At 36.1% G+C, this 14,581-nt stretch overlaps 1 protein-coding gene across 1 annotated transcript; it reads right to left on the reverse strand.

Moving 5' to 3' along the window:
- Window positions 1-9,093: 9,093 nt before the first annotated feature.
- On the reverse strand, window positions 9,094-13,678 carry GCL1 (GCR2-like 1). The gene is made up of 5 exons (XM_011101736.3): window positions 13,279-13,678; window positions 12,830-13,011; window positions 11,241-11,352; window positions 10,000-10,470; window positions 9,094-9,855 (listed from the first exon to the last, which is right to left on the reverse strand). The coding sequence occupies exons 1-5, from the start codon at window positions 13,453-13,455 to the stop codon at window positions 9,514-9,516; spliced, it is 1,284 nt and encodes a 427-aa protein (XP_011100038.1). The 5' UTR covers window positions 13,456-13,678; the 3' UTR covers window positions 9,094-9,513.
- Window positions 13,679-14,581: the final 903 nt, after the last annotated feature.

Below are 14,581 nucleotides of genomic sequence, written 5' to 3' on the forward strand. Positions count from 1 at the left end.
GAGACTCATGAATCTTAAGTTGGGTGTAATGGGTAGGGTTTGGGTATGGAATAATTTTTTTGGGCATACTTTCGGTTTGGCCACTCAGTCTTACCCTACCTATTGATAGGCTTACCTTATACATTTTCACACACTAATGCATGTGCTGAAATATATTTTCATTCTTATAAGGATAATTTGATAAGAAAATATTTATTTGACCTATAAAGAAGTCAGTAATACGTCAATTTGAAGTAAATATGATTTTTCGTTCAACTTTTTTGCTAATATCAACAAATTGAAACAATCGTCAAGAGTATTAAGTGTAATTTTTCAAACCACATGTATTTTACCTCATGAAAAGAAAATGTAATTATCTCTAAACAAAAAAGGAAAGCACTTAAACATATAACTTTTGTTGCTCCCTAACATCAAAATACCGATTATCCTCTTAAATTTTCATGCTGATATAATTGCACTATATTCATATCTTTTCTCACTTTTTAACTGTAAATTCATTCTTTAAACGTTTTCACTTCACTTTTAATCGTGTATTTAAATTATTTTAATAAAAAGATAAAATTAGAAATGAGGAGACAAAAGACAAAACTAAGAAAAGTGCAAAGTAGGATGAAATCTCAAATTGAATTTTCTATTTTAAATTATATTTTATCTTATATTTTATTTAAATACATGTACATTTCGTGTATAAAATCTTATCTTAAATACAACAAAGAACATAGTTTATATATGTATACAATATGATAGGGGTGACAAATTAGCAGATTGAATTGGTTGAGGTCGTGTCCAAATAAATCGGGTCTAAAATAAATTAGGTCCCATATGAGTTTAAATTAATGGATTTACTATGGATCCGGTTGCAAACGAGTCGGCTCAATTGATGGTACCCATTTTTTTAAATTCTTAATATTTAAAAGTTATTTTAGATAATAATAAGATGATAATACTTTTAATAATTGTAATATAATACGACTAAATTTGGATTATTTATTATTTGTGCAAAAATAAACATGCACATTAGAAATTAATATATTAAATTATAAAATAAAAACTTGTAACTTATATAAAATACTATAAATTTTAAAATAAATCATGAGATGAATAGTTGTGCAATCAACTTTACTATAGTTATTTGTAAAATTGAGTTTTGGAGTTGCAATCATAATATGCGTGCAAAAAGCGCACGGGTAGAATAACTTGTGGACTTGAGCTCCTTGGTGTGACAAATTCTTTACAAACTTTAAACATGGAATCCTGCGAAATAAAATGATAACACTCCAAGGCCAAATCAGTACGTATATTGAGATAATAATGTAGAAAAAGTGAATAGCAAGCTATGATGAAAATAACAAATAAAATGAGTGTGTAAAATAGAAATTGTTTATAAATGTTTACAAAAACCATCCCTGCTTGAGGAGGTCAAACCTGATTTTATAGCAGAACTCCCCTAGTGGTGAGGGAGTGTGGCCTCGGAGAGATTCAGGGATGTAGTTGTTAGTGGATAAGTCTTCCTTGGATTCCTGATCTGTTGGTTGACGGAGTTTGAGGGAGTCCAATCCCATTGAAAGTCCTTAGCAGAGTAGGGTCCTACTTCTACGGATTGTATCAGAGCTGGTCTACGTTTCTAGGTTGACCAAGAGATGTGTTTAGTAATTAAATTGTCTAATATAGGATGGTTTTTTATGAGGCACTTATTGGCCCAGTAGTTAGTAAGGATGAGCCAATAGAATCAATAGATGGCACGATTGTACCTGCAATGCCGGTGTAGTAGACCTAGAGTTAGAAGATGTACCAAGTGATTTGGGAAATCTACGTATAGATGTTGTAATGATGGACTTGATAGAGTTCGATGTAAAATTAATGTGGGATAAATTTACTAATACAGAATAAGATTTCATAATTGTTTCATAAATGAAGTGGTGATAGAACTCATAGGCAAATCAAAAGTAGTAATTGTGGGAGATTAGTAAGTGATTATATAGGTGAAATGATTGATGCTAGATGAGTATTTCCTAATAAATTATTAGGTTTTCCCATCAAAGGAATGTGAATTTTACTATAGGAACTTTGGTCAAATAGAATAATAATAGTTGAAAAAGCAAAAAAAGAATTGTTGCAAAAAAAAAAAAGTTTTTATAGGACCATGTGTTTCATGAAGGGGAGCACTAGTGAGTTTATTAAAAATAAGGATATTGTATAAGGTTGTATATCAATTATCGCTAATTGAATAGAGTAATGGTGAAAAATAAATAAAGATTGATTTGAGGTCTGGTTATCGACAACTGAGGATAACATAAAATGATATCCCTAAAATAGGTTTATGCACTGGTTATGGTCTTTGTGAGTTTTCTTAATGCAATTGATTAAGAAATTCATAGACGACATTCATGGCATCAATGAATCGCATAATTTAAAAGTAGTTGTGTCAATTTGTGATAGTTTTGTGGATGATATTTTTATGTTTTCGAGGAGTATGGAGGTGCATGGGCAACATTTGAAAATAGTGTTATAAATCTTGAAAGTGAAAGAGTTGTACGCTAAGTTAAGTAAGAGTAAATTTTTGGGTGAATCAGGTAATTCTTCTAGGACACGTGATATCTAGCGTTAGGTAACACTTGACTCTACAAAGGCGAAAGTTATTACGGAATGGAAAACATTGAAGAGTATGACTGAAGTTTGGAGGTTCTTACATCTAGTAGGGAATAATAGGAGATTTATTGAGAGTTTTTCCGTAATTGTAATTCTTTTGACAATGTTATTACGGGATAGGGTAGTTTTTCACTGGATTGAGTTGTGTCAACAAAGTTTTAATGAAAAAAGATTTATTGTTATCAACTCCTACTTTAATTCTGTTATTTGGTAGTGGTGGATACATGATGTATAAAAATGCTTCCAAATGATGTTTGTGTCGGTGCAATGCAAAATAGGAAGCTTGGGAGTTATCAACAATTGAAAATGTATTAATGATTTTGAGGCACTATTTGCACAAAGAGAAGTTTTAGATTTTCACTGATCATAAGAGTTGAGATATATTTTGACACATATAGAGTTGAACTTGAGAGAAAACATATGAATAGAACTGTTAAAGGATTAGGGTTAAACAATACTTTAGTCCCATAACTTTGTCACGGATTGATTTGGCAATATTAGTTTTAGTCCTTTATCTTTCAATTTTGATAAATCTGGCCCTTCAGCCTAATTTAGGCCAATTTTGCTCTTCTAGTGAAAATTAACCCTATTCCACTACATGCCTAAGTTAGACCCAACATGCTTCCAAAAATAAATTAAGTCTCTACCAATTTATACCTTTTTTCGACCGTCTTGTTTTCGGGTACTCCAAATTCTCAGTTTTACGGACTTCCTCAACCACACTACCGCAGTAGATGGTTCATAGGCACTAGCTCCTTCAGCTAAGGGTGTGCATTTCAGCGAACCAAACTGAATTTTCGATTAACCAAAAATTCAATTTGACGGTTTTAAAAATCAAAAATCGAACTGAAAAGGTTTTTCGGTGAAAAAAACCAAAAAACCATTTTTTTAATAATATATATAATAAATTTTGGTATTTTTTCAATTTTATCCAAAAATATATGTACCAAAATATTAAAATTTAAAAAATAAAATGTATCATGAAAGAATATTTATGAATAAACTCAAAATTTCAAATCAAAAGAATATTTATGAACACAATATCTAAATGTATAATGTATTTATTTTATATTATATTAATATTACTATAAATATAATATAATATATAATAATATATTTTAATATAACATAAATAATAAAAAATTCAATTTTTGGTTCGATTCTGTCACCAGACGGTGACAAAAAAACCAAACTGAAAAACTAAAATTTAAAAAAATAACCCAAAAATCGAACTGAAGTTTTCAATTATGTTTTTGGTTTGAAGCAAAATTTCTATTCGGTTCATTTCTGTCGGTTTAACCGAACTTTGAACAACCCTACCTTTAGCAACAAAACAACATAATCTTATTTCGTTTTCTACCTTAGAGCATAGAAGACACTCCGATACGGGGACTTAATAGAATTTTTAAAAAATAAATTGAACAAAAATCTTACTTCTATTGAAGAAATATATGAAATATTATATAGATATTATATCCTCAGCTGGAGGAGACAACTTAATTAGCCTCTCATATAATAGAGGACTTGACTCTTTGGGAAACCCCCATAAACTGAAAAATTAAAAGACTTTAAAGATTGAAAAGACTCAAAATTATAATTTATTGGTTAGAATTGGTTAGACCCAAAATTATTGGTTATGTTGTGGGGAATGCACAATCTAACCTAAATAAATCCTCGTAGGAATTTATTGGTTAGAATTGGGTCTTTTTAGTTCTTAATGCTGTGGGTAAATTAAATCTTGAGGACGTTTCCAAGGTTGTTTACTGATTAGGGATTTAGTCAACGAACGTTTCTTGACTATCCACAAGGTAAGGAAAGGTGAGGTCGTTAGATCGTACCAATGGCTATAACCAATTTAATTATCATGAATGATTTATCTTTGCATCTATGATCGACCGTGGGATTAAGCATGATCCTGTTTTTAACTGGAATATTCTTCTCTTATATTTATCTCTTCTAATTTTATTAGTTTTTTAGTTTAATTTAGTTTTTATTTTTATTCTTCCACAATCATAAACCCTCCCTAATTATTTTTATTTTTGAAGGAATTAATTTAAAACAAATCCCTGTGGATTCAACCCTGCTCACACTTCTACAAAAGTGTTCGTAGAAATTATTTTTTGTGGAATCGACACCCATCAAGCTGGATTTCCTGCTTTGCTGACTGTTGATTTTTGTTGTTTTCTGCCGACAGTCTTATTCTTGATTTTTTATATTTTTTAACTTTTACTTCTTTTTGTAAAAATTCTTTGTCTTTTCCTAGTCCTGGTTTGGTTCGGGTTTTTGTGTGACCCGAATTTTTGTTCTGAATAGGGGCTTCTCTTGTTTCTCATAACAAGAGCATATATGGTTATGTCATTGCCTAACATACAATATGTTGCACGTTTTCATCCTCGTAGCTTCAGTCGCTGGTAGCTTATTTTTTCAGATTAACATCCTCTTCTTCTTAAATAAGCTTTCAGCGAACTCAGTGCTCTTTCTTATCATGGAATTTAACAGGAATGATCCATTCACTTTGTTTAAGAAAATTTTGAATGGATACTTGACTTTGTCCATCTTAGTGAGATAGACCTATAATTCCCACGCTCTTGTGGTAGAGATATCGTCTTCACTAATAGCTGATATCAGGGGAGCTTCTCATGATGCAGCTTTGATTTTATTGAAAGTCACCATGCTTGGCCTCTGCAACTTCATAAAATGAAATGTTGGATGAGACCCCCTTTCCTGTAGTTTCTAGAGCAACTAATACAAATTTTATCTCAAAGAAGAGAGTATTATTACTTGAGTTTTGGGATACAAAAGAGATTGATACGGAATCAAAACTCTAAGTATGAATTAGAAGGTTGTTTTAAGCTAATACAATAGCAAAAAAGGTGATAAGAATGTCCCTCCTGCCATGTCCTTTCTGGAGGTGGTCTTCTGGTCGTGTGAATATGATTGTGTGGGATATGGTCATGTGTGAATGAATGTATGAAGGTCAATATCCTTTTGATCATGCATCTTTTGACCTTACATCCCCTTCTCCCACTAGGGGATGTCCCTATTTATAGACAACAACAAAGTTGTTGGATGAGGTCACGAATTTAGGGCAATTATGGTGTCAGTTGTTGGATAAGGCTGATCCTACTTCAGAATTGGTGTTGGCTGATCCGCTATGGATTTGAGGGGTAGTTAGGGGATACCCCCCATTCGAGGAGGTCGTTGCGATTTTCTTGGGATAAGGCTGAGCCTGTTAGGGCTTGGAGTCCTTCTCTTTGAGGGAGTCACGTGTCCTTAAGGCCTACCGGTCCTTCCTTTTCTAATCTGTTCTTTGGGGGATGCCCTCCAAGGCCGCCTACTAGGTTCCCTTGGGCCTCTTGGGGTCTTATGGACCCCTCATGACCTAGGTCTCCCCCTACTGGGCCTCCTAGGGGATACCATAGGTCTTCTATTTTTTCTTTGTTTTTTGGGCTTCTTTAGGTTGACCTATTTTTATACACATCAGTCATTATGGAAACAACAATATTTGTCATTTTTGGGCGAGTAGGATCATCTCTAGTTGTCAAGGCTAAGCCAGCAAGCCTTTGCCTTCCACGGATAGTGCTTGAGTGATAGGGGCATTCAAAGAGGTATATACAGGATTCCTTCTTTGAAATTGTGATTTCTTGTCCCAAAATTCCGACCATGGATTCTTGGAGGGGCATCTTCCTTGGAATCCTTCTTCTTTTCTCCGCGTCTTCTCTTGGAGGCCTAAGCATCCCCCATGTTGATATATTTTGTTGCCATAGCCAAGAAGCCTCAAATCTTGAGGCAGGCTTCTTGGCTAAAGATTTGAAGAAGTCCCCATCCAAGAGTTCTTGAGAGAAGACACTAGCCTTGACTTCTTGGTTGGCAGAGAGCACCTTCAAGGCAGCTGTGATGAATCTGTGAAGATAGTCCTTTAAGGACTCCTTGTCCTTCTAGCAGATTGTGAAGAACTGAGCTCCATCTTTCAATGCTTCCTACTACTAGCGAACCGATGTAAGAACAAAGACCAGAATTCTTGAAAAGTTTCAATGGCACCTACCGATAATTTGTCAAACTATTGTTGGGCACCCCTTGCATAAGTGGTGACGAAGACTCGACATTTGATTCTATTAGTGTAACAGTGCACGAGGGCCGCGTTCTCAAAATGAGAAGGTGTTACTGAGGATCGTACTCAGTAATGGAGGGAGTCCGACAGTTCAAAGGAAATTTGTCTATCATGACCCCTTTCAGTAAGGGGGACTCCGTGGTGTTCCTCCAAGGGTGCTCCCATGACTTAATGTTGGACATCTTGAAGCCCCTTCTGTAAACGCTCTAAGCAGGCTATCTATTGAGGTGGAATTCCTTCCAGGTGTTGTGGGGGTTGATCTTGATCTTCTTGAGAAGCCACTGGCGTTCTAGCCTTAGGGGCCTTCTCAGCGACTGTTTCGGTCTTTGCCGTAGCATGCGCATCACTGCCATTAATTGCTCTCGAACTGCTGATGTAATCATCTATTGTATAGCCCCCATCAATCCTAGAAGCAGCCTCCCTGAGGAGGTGTATGACGACGTGCTGTTTCGTGGGGGATCCAATGAGGATTTAGAGGGCCTGGAGGATCTTGTGACCGTTGGTCCTCCAGCAGAGGTTAAGGAGGTATCTGCCACCACCTAGAGAGCTTGAAGTATTCCCAATGATCTCCATAGCCTTCTGTTTGTTGAGGTTATTGTTTGGAGCTTCCATTAGTTCACACATCTTAGTTCTGTGTTCCCATAGACAACCCACTTGATGCGTGCAAAAAACGCACGGGTAGAATAACTTGTGGACTTGTGCTCCTTAATGGGCCAAATTTTTTGCAATCTTTAAAAGATGGGAACCTGCAAAAAAATATATAAGCACTCGGCGCCCAATTCAGTACGTGTTATTGAGAAAATAATGTAGAAAAAAAGATAATAGCAAGCTATGGTGGAAATAGCAAGTAAAATGAGTGTGTGTGATAGAAATTGCTTATGGATGCTCAGAAAAACTATCCCCCTGCTTGAGAAGTTGAGGAGGTGAAACCTGGTTTTATAGTCAAAGTCCCCCCAGTGGTGAGGGAGTCTGACATCCGAGGGAGTCGAGAAAGTAGTTGTCAGTGGATAAATCTTCCTTGAATTCATGATTTGTTGGTTGGAGAAGTATTATAGTCCAATCGAATTGAAAGTCCTCAACATAGTTGGGGTCTACTTCTCTGGGAGTTTTCTCTCCCGATCCTCCTCGTCAGGTTCCACTAAATGATGACTATACCTGAATAAGTACTTCGTTGACTGCTAGGGTAGCATTGGGCCCACTAGCTTCCAAGGGGCAAGTCCTCGTAGCCCTTAACTCTCTTGGACTAGTTGGGGGGAAGGCCTTAGGTCTCTTCCTTCCATTAGGCCCCCTGAATATGTTATTGGGCTATCAAATGGGTCTCACTTTGAGTTGTCTATTTGTGACCATATTAGTAATAATTTTTCTGTATGAATCTTACATGTTAGTTCATTATAAATTATTACAAGATATTAATAATTTGTATAGTAATTGAAATTCATAGTATAATTGCATAATGCCATTTATTCAGCAAAAAAAAATATATAATATAGAAGTAGTCAGTGATATATAGTGGGACTAAATCAACAATGAATTTAAATAATTAAATCATTGATTGAATCCATTTAAAATTGATCACCAATCCATATAAACTTTAACCGTGGTACAATAAAATTTAATTTAATTAAACCAAAACATACTTAATATGTTTTAGTAAATTTATGACTTATAAAAAATGCTAAGAAAATTAAAATATGTGGAAGTAGCTAGTGCAATATTGTCAACTTGATTAACAATATATTTAATTAATTAAAACATGGACTCCTTTTAAGACTCATCACCAATCCACGTAAAATACATCATCAACTACAAAAGATCTATAATGTAATATAATTTAACCCACTCAACGAAGTATTTCTCATATTCAACTCATGAGTACCAAATAAACAAATCTCATCCATTAGTCAAATTTCATCGAATTTATTAATATTAATAAAAAATTTTGAATAAAAATCCCCAAATTAAATTACTATTGACATACTACAAGTCAAATAATTTTTTTTAAGCCAAAACTATCCTTATACATCTTAACAGGTTACTAGATGAAGAATTCATCTTCACTCTTCCAAACGCAATTTAGTCAAAAAAAAAAAAACAAAAAAACAACCTACACTAGAGCAATAACAACTCAACCCGAAGTATTTTAATCAATTTTTTTAATATCAACATATTAAATAAACCTTGACTTATAAAAGAACTCATTCCTTAACCAAACTCAAACATCAGCAACTCATTCCCACCACAAAAATATACGTATAATCACACTAATCCAAATAAAATGCACGTATTACCCCAAGCCAAACCCATACTGAACCCACATCAAAAAGAACGCTGGATTCGTCGTAATCCAAAACGAGATGTATTAGATTGAAATTGTGAATTTCCACCTATATTTTCACCCCATTCTTTCTCCAATAGTCAATACTTTTAAATCAACAAGGAGAGAGCGGTTCGCGGTTTTCGACATTGTCAACTGTTAGAAATTTCAGATACAGCATTCACAAACACGCAAAGCACGTTCTGCCGTGTGCTTGTTTCCACCACCACACTATCAAACGCCATGCCCTGGACATTGTCCAACTCCAGGTTGAAACTATGACATGCGTACTTCTCTTCTCCTTGATAATCTTTCTTGATAAGGAAACTAGGAGACACTGAGAGTCAACCAGGTGTATATATATGTACAAGACGAAGATATTTAGCAAAGCCATATTTATTTCATTTGCTTGTTTTCAACCCTCGTACTACATGCGTGTCTAGATTTCGTACCCCGGAAATCGGGTGTCCTCTTGTCTGTGCAGATCAAACCAAAGGCAAGCGGCTCCAGCCAGGCCATGGAAAAGAGAGCAGGCATGCTCGGCCCCAACAGATCCATTTTCGGTAATCGTCTTTGTGGCGCTGTGATACAAGTAGCTTGCAAATGCTGTTGCTCTTTCTTTGTATATGCTCTCTCCAGTGAGGCGGAGAAGCGACAGGAATGCGTAGGCGTTGCCAGCAGTGCCATCAGCCAATCCCACCTTCTTGACCAAGCCACTCTTCCACACCACTTCTCCGGCTTCTATGGCTGCATCACGAAATTCCCGGTCACTTGGAAGTACCTATAAAGCAAAGAAATCCAAGTCAGCCATGAGACATGCAATGGAAACTTAGGTGGCATTCCCAGTAACCTTTGGCAAACAGAAGAAAACTCCACCTAGTTTAGGTAACAATAGTCAGAGGTTAACGATATTAAAATGGCTAACCTCCGATGCTTTGCACAACGTAACAGCAATTCCACTAGCTCCATGAGACCACTGTACCAGCCTGTCCCTCGGGTTTCCTTCACTCACTGGATAGTTCCCACTATGTGGGAACCGGTTGCTCATCATGTACCTCAAGGTCGACTTGACATCCTCGATGTCATCTCCAGAGAGAGGGAAGTGAAGTAATACATGTAAAATACCAGCAAGTCCATGAGCAGCACCCCAGTATCTGGTTCCATGCCATCTATACATTAGTGGACAGGCTGTGACATCAGAAGCACCTGCTCGGCCCCCAGCCAGGACAGCTTGGACGACCGGCATGAGAAGATCATTTGCGATTGTTTCACCTCCTAAGTATTTGTTTACTAACAAAGCGGCCCACAGAAATCCAGCTCGTCCATAGAGAAGATCATATGACATCCCGAACCCCCCTTCTTCAGGCCCGGCAGGGAGAGCTCTCTCTTGTGCCATCTGACAGATGAAGTATAGTTATATTATTATATGAAAAAATTCGGATGCCCTTGGGAACTTAAAAGGAACACACAATATCTAGTCTCAAAACGAGAATTTATATCAGAGATATTGAAGGGAATACAACCAAATGAAAAAAGTTATGCGCAAGATTGACATGAGGAAATATGCGCAACTGTTTTGCAACAATTTCTTATGCATTTAGCAGCATGCATTTCCCATTCGGTAGGATACACAACTATATGGTCATAAGATTCACAGTTTCGGGCGTGAAAGAGGTTAAGACAACATACAAATTTCTCTTGCAAGAAAAGCACATAGCTCCAAAAACCCAACTAGATAAGAAACCTGAGCCGCTAGCACACTTCCAACACAGTAAAACTTCTGTTAAGCAAAAATTGAAATTACACGTACACCCCCTGCGATTAGTCATGTCAAGTTTTTCCTTCCTATATTAAAGATTCAAGAAATATGTAGTATCTTAATCCCCATCACATTCGAATACAATTAAGTACAGATCTTAAACCAACTGCATCCTCAAAAGATACTTCATTCATATCTGTGTCTGAACCCTGATGGTAGATATAGGACCACAAATTTGACACAATATGGTCCCAGGATTAATGGAGCCAATATGATATTTCTACTTCTAAAATTAATACATCACCCCAAGTACCACAAAGACCACAGATATGGACCACCATCTGATACAATTGAAAGACTTTCACTGCACCAACTTCCGGCAAAACCAATAAGTAATATGTTTATACCTCCAGAAAACGGTCCACAAAGAAGTCACGCTTCTTTTGGTCCCCACAGTAATTTGCAGTAATGGCGCCAAGCGCATAAACCCCTCCTCTGCCGCAAAGAAAAGTGACATGCCTGAAAAATATGCAAAAGCAGTGAAGAACCTGATGTAAGGAAATTATGCCAGTATCTGAAAAACCTTCACACATACGGGACCAAACAGAACCATACAACAGGGCCCCCAACAAAGATATTTCCAAAAGATAATTGTAAAACAATTTTCTCAACCATTTTGTAATGTCATGTAAAAGCTTGCCATGAAATATTAGCAATTGAGTTCTTGAAAACTAGCATTCAAGCAGACATCGTGAAAACCAGGATTTAACCAGACACCAACTAATGGGCCACATAAACTTGTTTACTTCTGTCCCTCTCTTGATGATTTTTTCAAATGTATTTGTTTGAATAGCAAGCATATTTCTCTCTTTGTCGTCCTTCCTCATAATGAATTTTTCAAACATCTTCGTTAACGACGACAAGCAAGACTCTATCTTTGTATTATTTATAAACATTAAAATAGGAGAGGAAAGGAAGTACTAAAACGTCCAGTAACTGCCCAGGACAAAATTAGCCCTCATCATAAAACTACAGAATTATATGACCAGATCAAGTTTTAGATATGCAAGCAGCACAAGAATGACAGGACCAAGACAATTAAGCAACTAAGCAGAAGCCCCGAGGATTCAAATGATAACATCATTTTTCTTACCAACTTTTATATCAGCATTCTCTGAATATGCAAGTGTTCGATTCTTATAAATTAATTTCAATATTTTATTTCCTTGTGATGCTTAGGTCAAGATGAACTATGGCCCAAGCCTATGATCCACTAATTACTAACTGGTAAAGCTCTAACATACTCTCCAACAATAATGGTCATTCAACTTCAATACATTAAAACTTTATGTGCTGAAACAATTTCAATAGTCTATTCCCTTGTGATGCTTAACTGGTCAAGATGAACTACGGCACAAGGGCATGATGCACTAATTACTAAATGGTAAAGTTCTAACATGCTCTCCACCGATACTGGTAATGCTCGAATAATTCCAGCACGTCAATGAATGCACAAATATCCTGGTCATACACAAAGCAATAAAAAGCAAGCTAACAACGCTCACTTCAGCGAGTTGCCATTACAAATAAAAACGAAAAACTAATCAAACCATTCAATGCTCAACTTCAGAATCGAGCATTAAAAGCTCACTTGAGCTGGATTTGGTAAACTTAATCATCAAGTTTGAACATTATTTTTTGTTCAATAGAATTTAAATCTCAGCTCGGTTAGTTACAACGAGTAATCCAAGAACATCAAACTATTTAAGCTCGAGATTGTTTCTACTTTAGTCGAACACATTAAAACCATCAAACCCAGTAAATAATTCAACCAAACTTGAATCTACAATCAACTGTATCCAACATCAATACCCCCAGCCCAACCCGGCCACTATAAAAATCCAAAACAACAGGATCTACAATAGTACTAATTATCAAAGGAAAAGGAGATATATTAATAGAAATTCAATATTAACAAAGAGAATTTGAGTCCGACCTGTTGGTATGAGCAGCAGCGGCGCAGGCGTCAACGATTTCAGCGCACAACTGCAAGTCGCGGTGGTTGCCGGTGACCTCATAAGACCGCAAGCACGTGAAAGCTGTCCCCATCAGACCCGTATAAACCGTCGGGTCCAAGCTCCCTTTATTTCCTCGTCTTCCCCACGTCACTTCCACCACCTAAGCATCAGTCGCCATTTCAGACCCATCAAACATCAACCCAGAAAACAAAAACTACGGACTAAAGTCAGTAAACAACCCAAAACTCCCTCCACCCAAAACCACGATCACACCCATTCACAATTAAACACTTCACCCGTCAATTTTTGCATATGTTTTTCTCAAAAAATTAGCAAAATAATATATATCTCCAGACAAAAACACTAAAACAGAAAGCTACACGCAGACAATAACTTGTAGACTAAGTGACTCTCCCCGCACACAGACCTTATCTTTGAGGGAGACGGCGGCTCCGAGAAAAGCATCAACCGGGAGCGAAAGGCTGGAACCCGTTAGGTCACAACCCGCTCGGAGCAAATCGAAGCATTCATCGCCATCTTCATGGCTGCTGTTGTTGGTTTTGTTACTTTCTTGCGCAGCATACTCCACCACCCAAGACGACATTCTCTCTCTCTGTCTCTCTAGAATCTTGTTGATCCTCTCTCTATCCTCTTTTCCAAACTAAAAATATCAGCACGATGACAAGCGTTATGGATAGAGGAAGCGGAATCTGCTTTCTCCAGTATAGAATATATACACAGAGATGCTGCTGCCCCTGGATTATTATAATACTTCTCCCACAGCATAGATGGAAGGAAGGGTTGGAGTCAGTAATCATGTGTGTGCGTACGTAGGGATGTGGTGTGATGTGGTTGCATCTATTGGCGGTGGATTGAGCTGAAGCGCTCCGCCACTGCCACGTTGTTGATAGTGGAAGGGGTGAGATTCACGAGGTCGATGTCTCCCTCTTTTTCACCTTTTGAGTTCTTACCAAACAAAACCTTGTTCGGTGTATATGTTCATATTCCAACTGTGTTTTTTTTTTCAATAATTTTATTTAGAAATATTCAAAATTCAGTAAATCGATCGAAAATTGGTCAAATTGAATTTTCGAATCGTACCGAATACTAAATTAAAATTCTGGTTTGATATTCTATTTTTTTTAAATAAATAAGTCGATTGATTTTGATTTTGTAGTTCGATATATCAAAACTAATCGAATATCGAATTTAAATGTATATTTTTTTATATTATAATTTTTTAGATTTGTTGACTTAAAATCATAAGATGCTGGGATTTTAATTTAATCGAACATAATCGAAAAAATATTAATTATTACTAAATCGAATCGAGAAATTCAGTTCGGTATTCCATATGACATATTGGTGTATCGAATTTGTCGATTAATTGAATTATCGATTCGGATCAATTTGGTTCGATTAATTGAACTGTACAGCTCAAGATTTAGCAATAAATTGCAAAAATTGGGAGAAAATTTATTTATAAGTTTTTAAATTTAAATCAATTTAATTTAAACGGTGCGACAACAAAAATTACAAAATAAAAAACAATATTTTCAGCAAGAAGAACCAACTTAGTAAGAACGGATCAAGCACGAGACTCTTCCACGCCTAGGCAACTAGTCGAAAAATTATGGATCAATCATTGTCAATTAGATAGCTATGAATTTAAATTTTTTTCTCGATATGGAAATTGTGTTTGTGAGTAATTTATAACTAGTAATTTATGG

The sequence above is a fragment of the Sesamum indicum genome, linkage group LG9, assembly GCF_026168435.1.
Source record: "Sesamum indicum cultivar Baizhima isolate 11 linkage group LG9, ASM2616843v1, whole genome shotgun sequence".
Classification (NCBI taxonomy): Eukaryota; Viridiplantae; Streptophyta; class Magnoliopsida; order Lamiales; family Pedaliaceae; genus Sesamum; species Sesamum indicum.

Bases quoted from the DNA above. Each gene is read 5' to 3' on its own strand.
- GCL1 (XM_011101736.3), bottom strand. From the start codon at position 13,455: ATGTCGTCTTGGGTGGTGGAGTATGCTGCGCAAGAAAGTAACAAAACC. The intron at 11,353-12,829 runs GTCGGACTCAAA...CATATTTTTCAG, and splicing joins GCTGCTGCTCATACCAACAG to GCATGTCACTTTTCTTTGCG. The intron at 10,471-11,240 runs GTATAAACATAT...TTCATCTGTCAG, and splicing joins TTGTGGACCGTTTTCTGGAG to ATGGCACAAGAGAGAGCTCT.